At 42.0% G+C, this 18,088-nt stretch overlaps 1 protein-coding gene across 5 annotated transcripts in view; it reads left to right on the top strand.

Annotated features, from left to right (window-relative positions):
- Positions 1-289: 289 nt before the first annotated feature.
- Positions 290-18,088, top strand: part of LOC306844071 (A-kinase anchor protein 7-like) — a 45,907-nt gene continuing 28,108 nt past the window's right edge. For 2 of the 5 annotated variants that reach the window (XM_079375942.1, XM_079375946.1), the window contains exons 1-6: positions 299-683; positions 1,777-1,926; positions 2,769-2,892; positions 5,042-5,202; positions 10,893-11,005; positions 13,052-13,199. In XM_079375942.1, the coding sequence (XP_079232068.1) occupies positions 629-683; positions 1,777-1,926; positions 2,769-2,892; positions 5,042-5,202; positions 10,893-11,005; positions 13,052-13,199 (751 nt within the window). In that variant the 5' untranslated portion in view covers positions 299-628. Of the gene's footprint in view, positions 684-1,776; positions 1,927-2,768; positions 2,893-5,041; positions 5,203-10,892; positions 11,006-13,051; positions 13,200-14,953; positions 15,301-18,088 lie in introns of those variants that run through there. The other 3 variants (XM_079375945.1, XM_079375943.1, XM_079375944.1) reach the window with 3 other exon arrangements.

Here is an 18,088-nt window from a genome sequence, read left to right as displayed (position 1 = left end):
CCAGAAGAGAGGAAGCTCCTTATTGGTCCTCGGGACCAACTCCTTATTAATCTGTGTATTTATAATGCGATGTCATTATGTTGGTGTCAGGTGTCCCAATACTTTTGTCCATACAGTGTAGCTTACTTTGTGTTCCACTTAAAAAAAATCAAGTTTGAAATTACATGAGAGTGAATGAATTGTGTCATAATATTCATTTATGTGTAAAAGATTTATGTTATCATATCGCATTACCGTTGTTTTTCGAAGCGCTTTCTCATGGAGCACCGCATGTCCTCTCTGACTGTCCGTACCATGTGTGCCGTGTTGACACTGTAAGCTCTGTTTTTAACATGAAAGCTGATCCTGTAGCGCAGTAAACGCAGAAATACGTGATTATTATAATATTACATTATTTACACTCACACACAGCGGCTAAATCGCCTGCGACATTCACTATATAACTTGCTGTCACAGATCCGATCAGACATCGGTGTAGTTTGTTTGGACATGATCAGCCGCCACGTCCTGTTCGCCAGAGGAGCACTAACGCGTTTAAAGCGGACCTGCCCTCAGAAGTGACCAGCTGCGTGTCAGATCTCAGTCATATGAGACACAGAGACAGCGTGCAGAAGAGCACTCAAACATCATGGAGCAGATCAACAACAACTCTGTGTCCACACAACAGAAGAACACTACCGAGGGTGAGACATGCACACTACTGCACACGTGTCCTGTGCTTTACCTCAAGATTTGACTAAATGAACAGATGCCAAATCATTGGATTTAAATCCTCATTTTATAAGACTAACTTTATATGCAGTGGTGACAAATAGTATGTTGACACTATAAATCAGTTTTCTCCAGTTTCTTTTTATTTTAGAGGTCTAAATGTGTATAAGTCAGCTGTGTTTTGGTGATTTTTAGTGGAGGGATAAAGTCAGGTCCACTTAACACAAACACATTGATTGTAGGTCCTTATTGGGTCTCAGACTGGAGGGAACTCAATGCTAAATGCAATAAATGCAACCATATTATCATGGATATGGTAGCAAAAACAATAGATTTATCAGCTTTTTAATTGGGGGGGAAGTAAAAACAATAAACAGCCAGAAACTCACTGCGCTTCCAAACAATCCAACCGAGGTGCGCAGACCCAAAAAAGTCTCCCAAAAAGTCAAATACTTGGAGGAAAAGCCTGCACACTTCACCAAAAATCACATGCGAGATAAAAGTTTACTGAAGAGAAAAAAAAGAACTGTGGAACAAAAATGTCTTGTTTTTTTCAGTAAGCTTTTACCTCGCATGTGATTTTTGGTAAAGTGTGCAGACTTTTCCTCCAAGTATTTGACTTTCTATTAGGGGGAAGAACATTACATCTTTTGTGTTTGAGGTCAAAAGCAATGTGTCCAGTCAAACTCAACCGTATTTTGGCACACAGCCAAACATGAACATGCTTGCGTTTCTTCAAAGATAATAAGTACAACTATAAGAAAAGCCAAAGAAAATACCAGCCAGACTAAATATGTGAGCAGTTGTGTTCTGGAAAAGTGTGTTTTGTGCTGTGCATGCAAAACGAATCCATCGCAACTCAACAGGTGTTTGGAAATCAAGCATGCAATAATGTTCTGTATCATCAGGCCTCAGTACTACAGTATTTGATGTATTTGGTTTGGGTTTGATGTCCAATGTAAAACCTGCAGCATGCAAACATCTATGAGTCTGAGGGTCATTTATCACAATGCACCGGCAGTGTTACAATTCTGTCCTTATTTGCTCTCTTTCTTTTCTTTGTAGCAGGCAAGAACGTCAAAAAAGCAAAGAAAGAGCCAAAGAAAGTGTCAGGCAAGAAGAAGAAGAAGCAGAAGCAGAAGGAGGCAGAAAGCGCCTGCAGCCTGATGACCGAGCTCCCCTTCGCGAACACCGAGGGCTGGAAGGAGCCGGGCTGTGAGTGCACACTTGCTCCTAGAACAACAGCAGAGCTCACTTACCTTTTAAAGCGGCGGTGTGAAGCGGCTCCTGTCGGCTCGTCTCATCTTCCGGGCGGAGGAATCATTGTATGAAGCGCTGCTGAGCTGAGCGACGGCGTTTGCTTGGCAAGCGATGCGTGGATCGTCCTAGTACCGCAGCTGCTCTTGCATTCAAATGCCCCAGCTGGCTACATGCTATGAATAAAACATTTGTTGGGTGCTTTGGCGTTTCCTCTGTGCGGCCGAGTTCAGAAATGCTTCTTCACGCTTGTCAATGCTTTCTTCTCAATGGCGCTCACATTCTTAGATTTACAGTCTGACTAGTGAACATGCTCCTGTTTCTGATGCTAATGTTTTCACTACAAATGAAAATGTCAGCATTGGAGTTCAGATGAACAGCTGAATAGAACTGAACCCGGTGATATGACTTGAGATTTTGAGCTCAGTTTGACAGTCTCTACAAAGAGTCACATGATCAGTTTCACTAATTCACTGACAATGGAGCCTACAGACTGTGACACGTTTCCACAGTTATTAAATCAAGCAGTGTTTTTTATTATGTTTTTTCCATTTTTTTTAAATGTAACATTTAGTCTTTTGCTATTGCAGCAAATTGAAATGCAAGAGTCATGTAGTTTACTAACTCTGACGACTTGCTGGACGTGTGACAAGAGTCCATCAGATTACTCACCTAGAAATAATGCACAATTGTGTTTCATTTTATACAGTTTCTGTTCATGTGCGGTGTGAATGAGAGCTCTCAGATGTTGGACGCTGCTATATTACTCTGATGGCTGAATGCTTGTTTGTGTGTTTCAGTCTCCAGCGCAGAATCGAGCACAAAGAAGAAGCGTAAGAGAAGAGACAGCATCGAGTGGAGGGTGAGGAAGATGGAGATAAGAAGAAGAAGGAGACGGTCTCTGTGCCAATCACAATCCCTGAGGTACGAGCCGGAGACAGAGTCAAGCTTACTGTAGTGTTTCTCATAGGGTTGTGCCATACTGACAATTAATAATATCTCAGTGTTTTCTGGGAGTTTATCGATGTAGATAATTAGCTGATATTTAGCTGGTTGTTTTTATGCTTGCACCGTGGCTGGTGTAGGCCTGTCTTGGACAGCTGACTCATTCTTTTCATATTCTGTGAACGGTGGTCAGTTCACGGCGGTGACAGAAATACCAAGCAGTATTTATTCCCTTGAATTGATTTCCTGGGGTTTTTCTTCATTAGGACAGTTTTCTCTAGTCTTATTAGAGGCATGCATAATATTTTGTCAAGTTCTTACATATAATCAATGAATTGAGTTATAATAAGATACTATAAGCTGTTACCAATGGGAGGAAATCAGTATAAACAAGCTTTGCACTGCAGAGAGGGGCAACCAAGCTGCATCTGAAGTCTAATGTTTTAAAAAATAGTCTTTTGAATATTGAAACATGGAGATGATGAGCCGCTCAGAATAGAATGCAGTGAATGGATCATTGAATCATTGATTCGTTTAAAAACACTGATTCATTCAGTAGTGAATCACCGCTGTGCGACACGCAACGCTTCTGCCGTGGCTTTGTGTGGAACCGTTTTCATTGGTGAAATAGAGCAAAAACAGACCGTATTGTGTCTAAAATGTCATTTGCAATATTAACTTTTTAATAATAATGTTTGTTGAATGGTTGTATAAAATCAGTATCACGTATGCAGTTTTGCAGATATTTATAAAAAATAGCAAGCTTGTTGTGAGATGTTGCTTAACTATATCATATACAGAAATATAAAGCAAAATCTCATGCTGGGGCATTTGTTCTCCATTTATTGAATATCTGGCTCATGGTGTGTTTCTGTTTGTGAGTGACATACTCAGTTTATGATGTCATTGTTAAAACAACAGTTAAGACATCCTTTCTTTTCATCCTGTCTTTGTTTGTTGAAGCACATGACTAATTAATTCAAAATCTATAACCACAATGACATATTACATAACAATTAGTTAATAGCTCTGTGCCTCAACAAGTAAAGCCTTAACATAATGATACCTTAGCAAATCATTAGCTAATGATTAATTAAAGCAGATAACTGGAAGTTGAAAGGCATGCCTTCGACCCAGTGTGGTAATTAAGATATGAATTTACTTCATTAGTTAATATAATATGTTATTAGGGAATTAAAACATTATGACACATTTAACTAATAAAAATGTATTGATCACTTAATCTATGAATCATATAGAATGTTCATTTAGTGTTGCGCATTATAATTGATCGCACACGTTAATTTAGCAATGTGAATGAAGTTTTGATTTTCTGATCCATAAAAAGCAATATACAAATTCAGAAGTGGTTCTTAGCTTGTTTTGTCTGTAGCCAGAATCTCATGTGCTTTTCCCCACAAAACGTACTTTTAATCGACATTAATAATCATTATTACTATAGCAAGAGCAATAATCAGCAATAATGATTTTGTCATGATATTGCAGCTTCACGCTCTAATTAGTTGCTGTTTTCAATTGATAGGCTATTTCCATTATACAGTTCTTGTGAGAATGCATGTCTTCACAGAAACAGTGGCTTAGCATTGTGATTGGTTGAAGTTTCTGGCATAAAAAAACAACACAGAAACATTTAATAGTGTAATTATACAAATTGCCTTACAAGGTTAAAAAATGCCTGAAATTAATTTCAGAGGGCAAATATTGACCCTTACTAGGAAAGTTAATTTCAGCTCGAGTCACTTCAATGTTGATTCAGCTCAGTTCAGTAAAATAAATAGTTTATAATAATAGTATGATTATGATAGCAATATTTTTACTGTTTTGTGTGGTCAGTCTTTGTTCTCGAATTACACTAAATGCAGATCTTGAAGAAAACACACTTGGACTCCAGTTAAAACACATCAGCTCCTCCGTAAATCATCCAAATCTAAGCAGTTTTATTGTCTTTGAAGGCCAAGAAGGCACACTGATCTGTCAGAGCTGCATGTGCATTCATCTCACCCACCACAGCAGTAATTAAGACTCTCATTATCTATGATTAAATGGAAGAGGAAGAGTGACAGCAGAAGCATGCAGGACCTGACTGTCAGGATGTTTGTGTGTGCAGCGCTGCTTCTACATTATCAGAACTGGAGTCTCCTCTGAACGCACTGCTGGGGGGCCGGAGGCTGACCCTGCCCTTCTGTGGAATCGGACACTTTAAACAAGAAGTGGCTTTCGTTCAGATCGCGGACGGAGAGCATCTGACCACACTCACGCTCATGGCAGGTACACCACTCTGCATCTGCTCATCAGTACACGGTGTTCATGCTTCAGATCATGTGCCAGGCTGCCATTGGTCAGTCAGACTGATAGCCCTGCCCCAATCTCACAACAATGCTCGAGGAAAAAAATCACAGGTGTATGTTACCATTTATAGCTAATTATTTATGCAATATTGTGGCTGATGATGCAGATATACGTACAAATATACAAATACATGTAATACAGTTCAAATGGATAGTTCATTCAAAAATGATCATTCTGTCATCCTTTACTCACCTTCATGTCATTCCACACAAAATGTCTCAGTGTTTTTTCCTAACGGTGAAAGCCAGTAGAGTTTAAAACTGTTTGATTGCCAGCTTTCTTCAAAATATCTTCTTTTGTGAAGAATGAAAATTCAGATGCATTGATTTAATATTTGATTATGATTACAGTAATATTGTATTACACATATGGGGGTATTTGTATAAACACCACAAACCAAATGTCATGTGACTGTCCTGTTGTCCATGTTTGCAAGGCATCATGGTCAAACCCTATGAATAATTTTAAATGCATCTTCATAATGATTCATCGTGACTTCATACCCGCATTCATATGAAGTCATTAGTGTCTGTACACTAACTAGTATGTTTGTCATGAGTTGGTGTTGTCACACTCGCTCCGTTCTGGAAGTGGATCTGCACATCCATTGCTTTTATCCAGAACACTGTGCTATTGCACCAGCTGTGTGTCGCTTACAACTTAAGGCAGTGTAAAAGTTATAAATTATTTACTACTAAATATTTTTGCATTGCACCATTAAACCTAGATGAAATGTAACTTTATATATATATTTGCAGGAGCATCCAACCGGGGGTATTGGTTAGAATAAAATAGAAGGTTGATTGAATTGCATCAGTTAGCTCTTGTCCTTTAGACCTCCTTTAGACATATGATGTTGTTGTTGTTTAAGGGCGAGAATATTACAGTATGCACCGCTCCATGTTGTGCATGTCAAATAAAATCAGTCATGTTTTTGTATCAATATTTATATGCTTTATATGCTCCTATTTCATTTCAAAGACAGTTTCTGAATGTCACTATTGTATTTCATTGGACATTTACTGTTACTTTATAGTTGGTTAAATTTACTTATGTGAGACAAAAGAACTGTGTATTAAACTTTGCAGGAAAAACAATTCCCAGCGTATAATGTGACCGTGCATTACTTTACAGCGAGCGTGTGACCTGCTAGAGGTGCTCTGCCTTAAGAACTGATGGTGCAACTACATTAAGTGCAAACTAACTAGTAGTTTCTAAGCCTCTAGTGTGGAATTTACATTTGAATTTAAGTGAGTTGTCTTCTGAATGGCTGTTGCAACCCTACCCTGCTCTGATCAGGGAAAGCCGGCCGCCTCACAAATTTCCGAAATGGACACCCCGCTGGACCATGCCCAGGAAGAGGCGATGCCTCTGGTGGAATGGGCTCTGACTCCAATGGGGCACTGCAAGCCCAAGGAGAAGTATGCTAGGGTGATAGCATCCACAATCCACCTGGTGATTCTTTGCTTCGTAACAGGGCGACCTTTAGCGCGGTTGGTAAGTCCCAAGGTGGAACTGTACGAGGGCGAGGAGGGTTCAATCGTATAAACTGGACCACCGCACTATTTCTGCCCACCGAACAACCAGCAATAGGGGCATGAAAAGCCGCTATGGCTGAAGTGTAAACTTTGATGGTGGATGGGGAACGCTGTTTATCCAGCATCTCCTGCAGAAACGAAAGAACCACTGATACCTCGGAGGTGACCGGATCTAAGTCGCGTTCTTGATATCAAGCCGAGAAAATGGACCATTTCAGAGCATAGAGGCATCTGGTAGACGGGGCTCTAGCTTCCGCCATAGTGTTTAAGACACGCTCTGGGAGGACAAAAGGCTCCCGTTGAGCGGCCACACATGCAAGGCCCATAACTCGGGCCGTGGATGCCATAGCGTGCCGTTCGGTTGACAGAGGAGGTCCCGTCTCAAGGGAATGGGCCACGGGGCTGCTTCCAGCAGCTGGAATAGTTCTGACACCCACAGCTGGTTCCTCCAGAAGGGGGCTATTAGGAGAAGCCTGTGCTGTGGTTCCCTGACTCGTCTGAGTACCTGAGGTAGCAGAGCGATTAGAGGGAATGCGTAGAGCGGAAGACTGGGCCACTTGTGGGCCAGGGCATCCGTGCTCTTCGTGAAATAGATTGGGCAGTGAGAGTTGTCTTTGGAAGCAAAGAGATGTGCTCGAGCTCTGCCGAAGATGTCCCAGATTTTCTGAAACGTGAGCGGGTGGAGCGTCCATTCCTCTGAGGAGACGTTGTTCCTTGACAACATGTCTACTCCTTGGTTCATTTTGCCCGGCACATGCGTCGCCTTCAGTGAGCGCAGATTGGTCTGAGCCCAAACAAGAAGGTCTTGCAGAGGCACTTCGAGACGAGGCCGCCCTGGTGATTTATGTATGACACCACGGACCTGCTGTCTGAGCGTACTAGCATGTGGTGTCCCCTTAAGACTTGCAGGAAGAATTGACAGGCACGGCACACTGCTAGCATCTCTAGGCAGTTGATGTGCAGACCCGCTTCCTCTTCGGACCAAAGACCAAAGGTTGGCTTGCCCTCGCACAGCGCTCCCCAACCCTTGTTAGAAGCGTCTGTCGTGACAACCTTCCTTCTGTGCGCCGAGATTACACCTCGCTTCAGCCAGAGGGGGTCCCTCCAACGGTTCAGGGCTGATACACAGGCCGAATCAGCATTATGCGATGGCGACCGTGACGCCGAGCCACAGGTGGAACCCTTTGTTTAAGCCAGAACTGGATGGGTCGCATGTGAAGCAGACCCAAACGAAGCACTGGCCCAGCATTCTCTGGAAAGCCTTGAACAAGTGGACGGTCCCTTCCTTGAAGGAGGCCGCACGGTGCTGAATAGTCATGGCTCGTTCCGCTGAGACAGTTGCTGTCATCTGCACCGAGTCGATCACTGTTCCCAGGAACGACACTCGTTGGCTGGGTAACAGTTTGCTCTTGGCAAAGTTGACCCTGAGCCCCAGGCAATCTAAGTGGCTGAGGAGGAGGGTCTTGTGCGACGTTGAAACTGCCTCTGACTGGGCCAGAATGAGCCAGTCGTCGAGGTAGTTGAGGATGCGGATTCCCATCTGCCGTAGAGGGGAGAGAGCCGCATCCATGCATCGCGTAAAAGTGCAGGGAGCCAAGGATAACCCAAACGGGAGGACCTTGTATTGGTATGCCACCCCCTCGAATGCGAATCTCAAAAACCGTCTGTAATGGGCGGCTACCTGGATGTGAAAGTACGTGTCTTTCAAATCCAGCGACATGAACCAATCCCCTGGGCATATTTGCGAGAGGATCTGCTTCAAAGTGATCATCCTGAACGACCTTTTTACCAGAGCGTGATTCAGGAGTCTGAGATCTAGAATAGGTCGCAGGCCACCGTCTTTTTTTGGGGACGAGGAAGTAGCGGCTGTAGAAGCCTGACTCGCTCTGAGCTGGAGGAATGATTTCTATGGCTCCCTTTACCGGCAGATTCATCATCGCATAGGACTTGAGCGTCCTTGCTGCGCACTGTGGTGGCGACCACCCCTCGGAAGTGTGGTTGTCTTCGAGCGAGTTGGAGTGAATAACCTCCTTTTATCGTAGCCATCACCCACTCTGACACACTGCCAGGCCTCGGCCCGTGTGGCAAGAGGTTGAATCGGCTCTAAAGACTGGCTGCATAAGGGCAGGGCGCTTAAGGTAGGCAGAAGAGGATATTTGCTCTCTTTTTGAAAATGTATGCGTTTTGTTTTGTCCGCTGTCGCAGCGGTCGGACACACGGGCGCTAGAGTGGGCCCGTGGGGAACCGATAACACACTTCCCTCTGCAAGAGGCACATTAGAGGCTGTTTGCGGGGTGGTCCAGCAGTAGCAAGACTCGAGCCCCTCCTCTTTCTGCCTGGCTGTTCAGGAGGACTTCTGAGGCGCCGGATCCAAGGCGATCTTGGGCCTGGGTCCTTGGCGCTTCGGGAAGGGGTAACGTTTCAATGAGCGGGAACGTCCTCTATCCTGCCAATCCTTCGGGGGCCAGGGTTCAGCAGTGGCTGAAGCTATCTTGGCGGGCTGCTGAGTCAGCGCAGGCTTGAGGCGACCAGCAGCAGCAGAAGAGCTGGAGCGTTTCGGGAGGAAGTGTCGCATTGCCTGAGACAACTTCTGAGCCTCCGTCTGCATCAAGACCGGCCTCCTCGCTGGCGAGCATCTTGGCCTGAAAGACCTGGAGAACCGCCATCGAGTGCAGCGCCGAAGCTGCTTGTCCAGCCACCGAGTAGGCGCGTCCAGCGAGTGCAGACGTGGCTCTGCACGGCTTGGACGGATGGTTCACCCTCGCCTTCCATCCGATCGCTCATCCAGAGGGGGCAGGTGCTCGTATACCTTCTCTTCGGCGCCGTCAACAGAGGTGAGGGCGGAGGCAGCAGAAGATCTGATGCGAGACGAGTAGGGGGCGCACCACGATTTAGTGAGCTCGTCGTGGACTTCTGGAAAGAATGGGGACGAGTGTTGGCGGGGGGGCTTGCTGGCGCCCCGGGAGAAACCACTCATCCAACCTGCTGCGAGACGGCTCCTCAAGTGGAGACCTCTCGAGCCCGAGCTCACTGACAGCCTTAGTCATGATACGGACAAGCTCCTCATCCGTTCTGGGTCTGGCGCTGCGAGAGGAGGACGGCGGTAAAAGGGCATGGTCAGACATCGAACCCGAAAACTCAGCGTCAGAAGCCGCCAGGGAAAGGCTGTCCATCTCGTCGTTGCTCCCACCGAATGAGATCATGTCGCTCGCAGCCGCGGAGGGATGCTGATCGGGTTGGGTGAAGAGGACTGGTGAATCTTCTCTCTGCGGAGATGGCGAGGCACGCGGGCACTGAGCCGACGTGAGCTCGCAAGTCTCCGCCCGCTCAAGTCCTCTGCCCCACTGTTTCTTCCTTGCAGGTCCCTGCACTGCACGAACCAATGGATGTGCAGTTTCACTGCGTGATTCAAAAGGCTTCAGTGAAGAGGAAAAAAGGAGTTTTTCCCATACAACAGTACGAGCGAAATATTGACAGGGAACTGAAATGAATAAGCCTCAGGCTGAAGTAAATGCCTCTGACACTTGAATTACTTATTTGAAAAAGTAACTCAGATAATTCATTGAAATTTTAAAAGTAATGCCTTGAAAAAGCAATCTATGTAGAGTATGTAACTTGCGTTATTTGTAATGTGTGACCCCCACACTGGCTGTGAATGTGTTTGATTGTTACAGCTGTCTGCAGCTCTCATAACATAATCATCATTTAACAAAATAAATCAAATTAATCAAACTGAATTTAGATTTCCAGTATTCCAGTGCTTCCAGTATTGGCTTAATCAGATTGATATGACAGTAAGAGGAACTAAAACTGGCTGATAATTACATGAGCACAGTATTTTGGATGCTTACTGAAAAGCCCAGTGAAGCGTTTTGAAGGTTGAGATGCAGAGAGATCCTGACAGCTGGGGCTGCTAACGCTCTCTCCATCTCTCTCTCTCTGTATTGATTATGGTCTTGTCTTACATTGAGGACAGAGGAGTAGTCTCGGGCCTGGCCACGGAGGCTGTAAATAGACTATCCCAGGATGCATCTGTCTCTCTGAGGCTGAGTGTTGTTTCTCTCCTCCCAGAGAGCATCAGGAAGGCGTTTGAGGAGCGAGGCATCACGTCTGGAGATGACAAAGCATTCAAACCTCATCTGACGTTCCTCAAACTCTCTCGAGCACCTAAACTACGCAAGCAGGTGAGGAGGACTCGTGTGTGTGTGTGTGTGTGTGTGTGCGTGCTGAAGGAGAGGGGATGTGTTTGATTTATCTAATCATAAGCAAATACTACAGAGTCAGTCAGCTGCATCTTACGCTTTCCTTCTTATATAAACAGAGTTCAGATTCTTCACTGTTTCTTCTGAATGAGACCCGAAGCATTAAATCTGATTTTTACCACAACACAACAACAATGATCAGTAGATAATTATTTATTTGTTATAATCATGATAAACTATTCTTTCTTCAAATAATATGGTCTATCTGTAGATAAATAGACTGAACAAGTTCATTCATGTATTTGTGCAGTCACAGGTGTGTGCATAATTCAGGTAAAAATCAGCTTTGATAAGTGAGAATGTGCATGACATCTATTTTGAAAGCTATTGATTAAATACACTATCATCCTGAATTTTTGGTGTCAGTATGATTTTGATTGGTAGTGAAAGAAATGTATAATTTTATTCATCAAGGATGCATTAAACTGATCAAAAGTGACAGTAAATGCATTTACAAAATATTTATATTTCAAATTAATGCTGTTCTTTTGAACTGTCTATTCATCCAACAATCCCGAGATTTTTTTTTAACAAAAATATTGGGCTGCACAACTGTTTTTAACATTGATAATAATGAGAAATGTTTCTTGAGCAGTAAATCAGTATATTATTATGATTTCTGAAGATCATGTGACACTGAAGACTGGAGTAATGATGAAGAAAATTCAGCTGCGCATCACAGAAATAAATTACAGTTGAACAGATATTTACATAGAGAACAGATATTTGAAATTGTAATAATAATTCACTGTTTCTCCCTGTATTTTCATTCAAATACATAGTCTTGTTGAGCAGAAGCGGTTGTGATGTTGTTGCATGAGGCAGGTGTTGAGGTTGATGCTATCTGTTCAGACAGTGAGGGCTGAGACCTGATGCCAAATCTTCTCATCAGTCCACCACAATCAAATCAAACACACATTACACAGCGTTAACCTTCCCACAATCCACCGGACACTTTAAAGAGTCTCCTCAACCTCATGTGCTTCCACATCCACTTTCTATCAAACAGGAGACGTTTAACCAAATGTTCATGCTGCTCTTCTCCATATAATAAAAGAGACTGTGGCTGAAAATAGGGAATGAAACTCTGTTTGTTTATGAAGAAAGGAGCTGGAATGACATTAGATGAGCTCTTTGTTTGTGTGTGTGTGTGTGTGTGTGCGTGAGCTTGAGTGTGTGTGTGTGTGTGCGTTTTTTTTGTGACAAATGAGGACATAAATTTGTATAATGACACAGGTATGACACAGGTATTACAAGGAGAAGGTGACTTATGAGGACATTGCCCCATGTCCCTGCTTTTCAAAACACTCATAAATCATACACAGTGAGGTTTTTGGGGGAAAGTAGAAATACACAGTCTCCTGTGAGGGCTAAGTTTAGGTGTAGGGCAATAGCACATACAGTTTGTACAGTATAAAACCCTTGTGTGTGTGTGAGAGAGAGAGAGAGAGAGAGAGAGAGAGAGAGAGTGTGTGTGTGTGTGTGTGTGAGAGCGAGTGTGTGAGTGCGTGAGCTTGAGTGAGTGTGTGTGTGTGAGCTTGAGTGAGAGTGTGTGTGTGTATGTGTGCTTGTGAGTGTGTGTGTGTGTGTGCGTTTTTGTGAAAAATGAGGACATAAATTTGTAAAATGACACGGATATTACAAGGTGAAGGTGACTTTTCAGGACACTGACTCATGTCCCTGCATTTCAAAACTTTTATAAATCATACAGAGTGAGGTTTTTTGGGGGAAAGTAGAAAGGCACAGTCTCCTGTGAGGGCTAAGTTTAGGTGTAGGGTAGTAGCACATATAGTTTGTACAGTATAAAAACCATTACACCTATGGGATGTCACCAAAACAAATGTGTGTGTGTGTGTGTACGTGACAGACAGACAGTACAGCGTGAGGGTGCTTCTTCTCCATGTGGAGGACACAGATAGGAGGCGCGTCTATAATCTTCCTACAGGACAGATGCGTGTGTCTTCACAGGGCATTAAGAAGCTGGATCCGGCGCTGTTCTCTGAGTTTGTGGGTCGTGGGTTTGGAGACGAATGTGTGTGTAGAGTGGACCTGTGCTCCATGCTGAAGAAAAAGAGCGCGGATGGATACTACCACCGCGAGAAGAGCGTCAGCTTCAGTGAGTAAACCATCAGCATGCTCTCACAGATAGTTTGCACTATGAAGATGTCACTGCATCAGTAATGTGTGAACCAGTGCTTCTGGACTGACGGGTCACGGACGTAACTGAGTGAAAGAGGAGTAAAACACTCCTCATATACAGGTCCTTTTCAAAAAATTAGCATATTGTGATAAAGTTCATTATTTTCTGTAATGTACTGATAAACATTAGACTTTCATATATTTTAGATTCATTACAACACAACTGAAGTAGTTCAAGCCTTTTATTGTTTTAATATTGATGATTTTGGCATACAGCTCATGAAAACCCAAAATTCCTATCTCAAAAAATTAGCATATTTCATCCGACCAATAAAAGAAAAGTGTTTTTAATACAAAAAAAAGTCAACCTTCAAATAATTATGTTCAGTTATGCACTCAATACTTGGTCGGGAATCCTTTTGCAGAAATGACTGCTTCAATGCGGCGTGGCATGGAGGCAATCAGCCTGTGGCACTGCTGAGGTGTTATGGAGGCCCAGGATGCTTCGCTAGCGGCCTTAAGCTCATCCAGAGTGTTGGGTCTTGCGTCTCTCAACTTTCTCTTCACAATATCCCACAGATTCTCTATGGGGTTCAGGTCAGGAGAGTTGGCAGGCCAATTGAGCACAGTAATACCATGGTCAGTAAACCATTTACCAGTGGTTTTGGCACTGTGAGCAGGTGCCAGGTCGTGCTGAAAAATGAAATCTTCATCTCCATAAAGCTTTTCAGCAGATGGAAGCATGAAGTGCTCCAAAATCTCCTGATAGCTAGCTGCATTGACCCTGCCCTTGATAAAACACAGTGGACCAACACCAGCATCACTGACTGTGGGTACTTGACACTGGACTTCAGGCATTTTGGCATTTCCCTCTCCCCAGTCTTCCTCCAGACTCTGGCACCTTGATTTCCGAATGACATGCAAAATTTGCTTTCATCCGAAAAAAGTACTTTGGACCACTGAGCAACAGTCCAGTGCTGCTTCTCTGTAGCCCAGGTCAGGCGCTTCTGCCGCTGTTTCTGGTTCAAAAGTGGCTTGACCTGGGGAATGCGGCACCTGTAGCCCATTTCCTGCACACGCCTGTACACGGTGGCTCTGGATGTTTCTACTCCAGACTCAGTCCACTGCTTCCGCAGGTCCCCCAAGGTCTGGAATCGGTCCTTCTCCACAATCTTCCTCAGGGTCCGGTCACCTCTTCTCGTTGTGCTGCGTTTTCTGCCACACTTTTTCCTTCCCACAGACTTCCCACTGAGGTGCCTTGATACAGCACTCTGGGAACAGCCTATTCGTTCAGAAATGTCTTTCTGTGTCTTACCCTCTTGCTTGAGGGTGTCAATGATGGCCTTCTGGACAGCAGTCAGGTCGGCAGTCTTACCCATGATTGCGGTTTTGAGTAATGAACCAGGCTGGGAGTTTTTAAAAGCCTCAGGAATCTTTTGCAGGTGTTTAGAGTTAATTAGTTGATTCAGATGATTAGGTTAATAGCTCGTTTAGAGAACCTTTTCATGATATGCTAATTTTTTGAGATAGGAATTTTGGGTTTTCATGAGCTGTATGCCAAAATCATCAATATTAAAACAATAAAAGGCTTGAACTACTTCAGTTGTGTTGTAATGAATCTAAAATATATGAAAGTCTAATGTTTATCAGTACATTACAGAAAATAATGAACTTAATCACAATATGCTAATTTTTTGAAAAGGACCTGTACAGTATTCGCCTGTGTTTTAGATCACCTCTGCTCTTCTCCACACATCGGTTCTCATGTTTGCTCTGGATCCTGAAGTGAAGTCCGTTCAGAAGCACTGCTGGAGAGCACATCTAGGTTTCTGCTCTGTAATTTGGGCTCAGGTTTGCAGGTCATTTACAAACCCTTTCATTTCAGCCTGTTACTGTGGTACAGTAATGCTATCAGATAGTAATGCCACATACTGTGAAATATACCACAGTACTGAATGAGTATTTTTTTAGATGAGACACTATAGGCAAAACCATTGTTTTTGTTGTTGTTTTTAGAGATGTTTGTCTATTTTGCTTCCATAATGTGTTCTTTTTGGGCTAGTGCAAATAAAACATCCAAAATACACCTTCAAGTGTTTATTATTTATTGCACTTTATTTATTTGTTTGTAGATTTCAATGCATATTTTTAAAGGCAGTGAGTGATTTTTTTTCTTCGCTTTAGCTTTAAAAACTGTACAGTTTTATTATGATCTATATTCTGAAAGGTTTTAGTAAGGGAGTTGTTCATATATCATTTTATATATTAATGTGCTGTGCGAAAGTTTTAAGCCACTAGTATTTCCAGCAGCTACAAAAGGTTTTAAGTCAGTTATTGGCACATGCCACTATGCTCGGTGGCACTTCCGGTTTTCAGTGGCATGTGTCAGTAAAACCTGTGACACATGTCAATGGACTGCGTCTTGTGTCACTGACATCGTCGCGGTGCGTGTGGCACCCTCGGTAGTGACTGACGCCTGCTGCTGGGTGCCGCTGCATAATGTAGACACATGCACTTAACAGCAGAACAATATTGATTTAATTAACAGTATGTTGCGGTCAAGTATACGATTTATTGCATCTCGAAATTCATTTGTACAACAAATATTCCTCTATTAAGATTAAAATGTGTCTAATGCCCCTTAATGTGTATCTTTCATTGTAAGGTTATTTCCAGGAGCCTGCTTTGTACAATACATTCAAATAGCCTGCATAAATATTTTTTTTTGTTGCATAGATTTGGCAGTTCAGCTTATCAGTTGTAATTATAAAATAATAGAGACTATGCAGAGGCCATAGCTAAAAAAAAAAAAAAAAGAAAAGGAAAAATTAAACGTTTTAATCAAAAGTGCCACCACTAGCTGACACTTGCCCATCCGAAATTACATAAAAATATAAACTGTCATGAGAAAATTCCACAAACCATTATAAAGTGATGTCTAGTATTCTGACGTGCTTTATGAAACTTGCACCAACCATTCAGAAGTGTGCTTGACCTTGACACAGGCTTTTCACAATGCAATGTAATGTAGCCTAAGTCTGCAAGGTATAATGTAAGTCTAGATGCTATTTAAACAAAATTTCTTCTTATTAACGTGTCTGCAGAAAGTCAAATGCTTTGACAAATAGCCTATATATATATATATATATCCTATATATAGTGTTTCTTGTTACACAGTTACAATTATAAACTGAATTAAATTTGATTGATTATTATATTACTATATAGAATATTAAATATTGTATTTTTTTCTTACAGTCATGCCAATAAAGCAATTTTGAATTGAATTGAATATTGAAGTCAGATGACAATCTGGCGCTGGCCAATGTAAAATGTATAGGAATGCGGTATTCGTGGTGATCCATGATCTCCTCCCCTGTATCCTAGAATGGGTGGTCTGCGTGATCTCCCACATACAATAGCACTGTAGGCTACTGCACAACATTCAGTGTAATCTGCCACTCAAAAACAGATGTGCCGTAAACTCATGACATATCGGAGAAAGTATAACCGACTTGCAAATACATTTAATTGACTTTTTGTTTTTTATCACTAAATTAGGCTATTTGTTTAGGATATCGCATCACAATTGCATCTTCTATAGATATAGTTGCGACACTTACGTGACAATGTCAATGACACATGCCACTGAAAACCGGAAGTGCCACCGAGCATAGTGGCATGTGCCAATGGCATCTGTGCGTCAGATGAGATGTCACTTAATGTTAAAACTGCTGCTGGCAGAGTTTCTCAGGAGCGTTGCAGGAGGTTTCTTGAAGCGTCTTGGAGACACAGTTCTTCTGGATTGAGTCTCAGTTTGTTCTGTTTCCTCATGTTATTCCAGACAGACTGATGATTATCAGATCAGATCTCTGTGTGGACCACAAACATCTCACTGGATTATTACAATTAATGACCAAATGAATTAGGGCTGCCACTAACGACTATTTTTATTTCGATTAATCTATCGACTAATTTTTCCATTAATCTAAACGATTAATTTCCTGCACAAAAAATAAAAATAAACAATCTTACTTACAAAATATTTTATTAAACCAAATGAAATCCAAATTTCTATGAAATCCTTTTTTAAAGCAAAAGTGAAGTGCAGCATAGAGTGAAGAAGCACGTGTCCATCTCAGTCCAAATCAGTGAAATCAGTTCAGTATTATAGTGTGAGAATGACAACATCTCCACACATTCTAGTCTAATAATAATAACATTATCATCAAAAAACACTTTTTAAAGAAGTATTTACCAGAAACATTATTTACCAGGATTTATTTAGGTGAAAAAAGTAAATGTGCAGTATTTCTGAAAAAAAACTTTTTTTAATATAAAATCAATTAATTGGAGATGCTTTTTATTATTAAAATTGAATGGAACAATTAAAATGGAATCCATAAAATAATGGAAAACAGAATTTGGTAAAGATAAAACTGTAACGCTCAATTAATTAGACAGGCTTTTTGATTAATAAAATTAAAAAAACTGAATTTGGAAATAAAACGGATTTCATAGGGCCCTATAATTATATATATTTTTTTGTGGTAATAAAAATGGATTTAAGTGAACAACAGCTTTTAAAATGACTTAAAGTACATATAGCAATGATGCAATAATAATTAGTTCAATTAAAGTATGAAAAGCAAGAAATCATATGGTTTTATTGAACAAAACATCACAACAAAGGCCTGCAGGAGCGCCGACGGCCTGATAATTGCTTTTACACATTACTGTTTAATATTGACCAAGCACCATTTGATTCAAACGTACACTTAATCTTTAATATTTGTCCAGTTCTTTAGGACAGAAATGCTATAGCTGCTGTAATTACATGAATATGTGGATATAAACTCAGAGTGA

This window comes from Barbus barbus, assembly GCF_936440315.1.
Source record: "Barbus barbus genome assembly, chromosome: 24".
NCBI classification, from domain to species: Eukaryota; Metazoa; Chordata; class Actinopteri; order Cypriniformes; family Cyprinidae; genus Barbus; species Barbus barbus.
The sequence above is the reverse complement of the archived record's forward strand: the minus strand, read 5'-3'. Positions and strand labels throughout refer to the sequence as shown.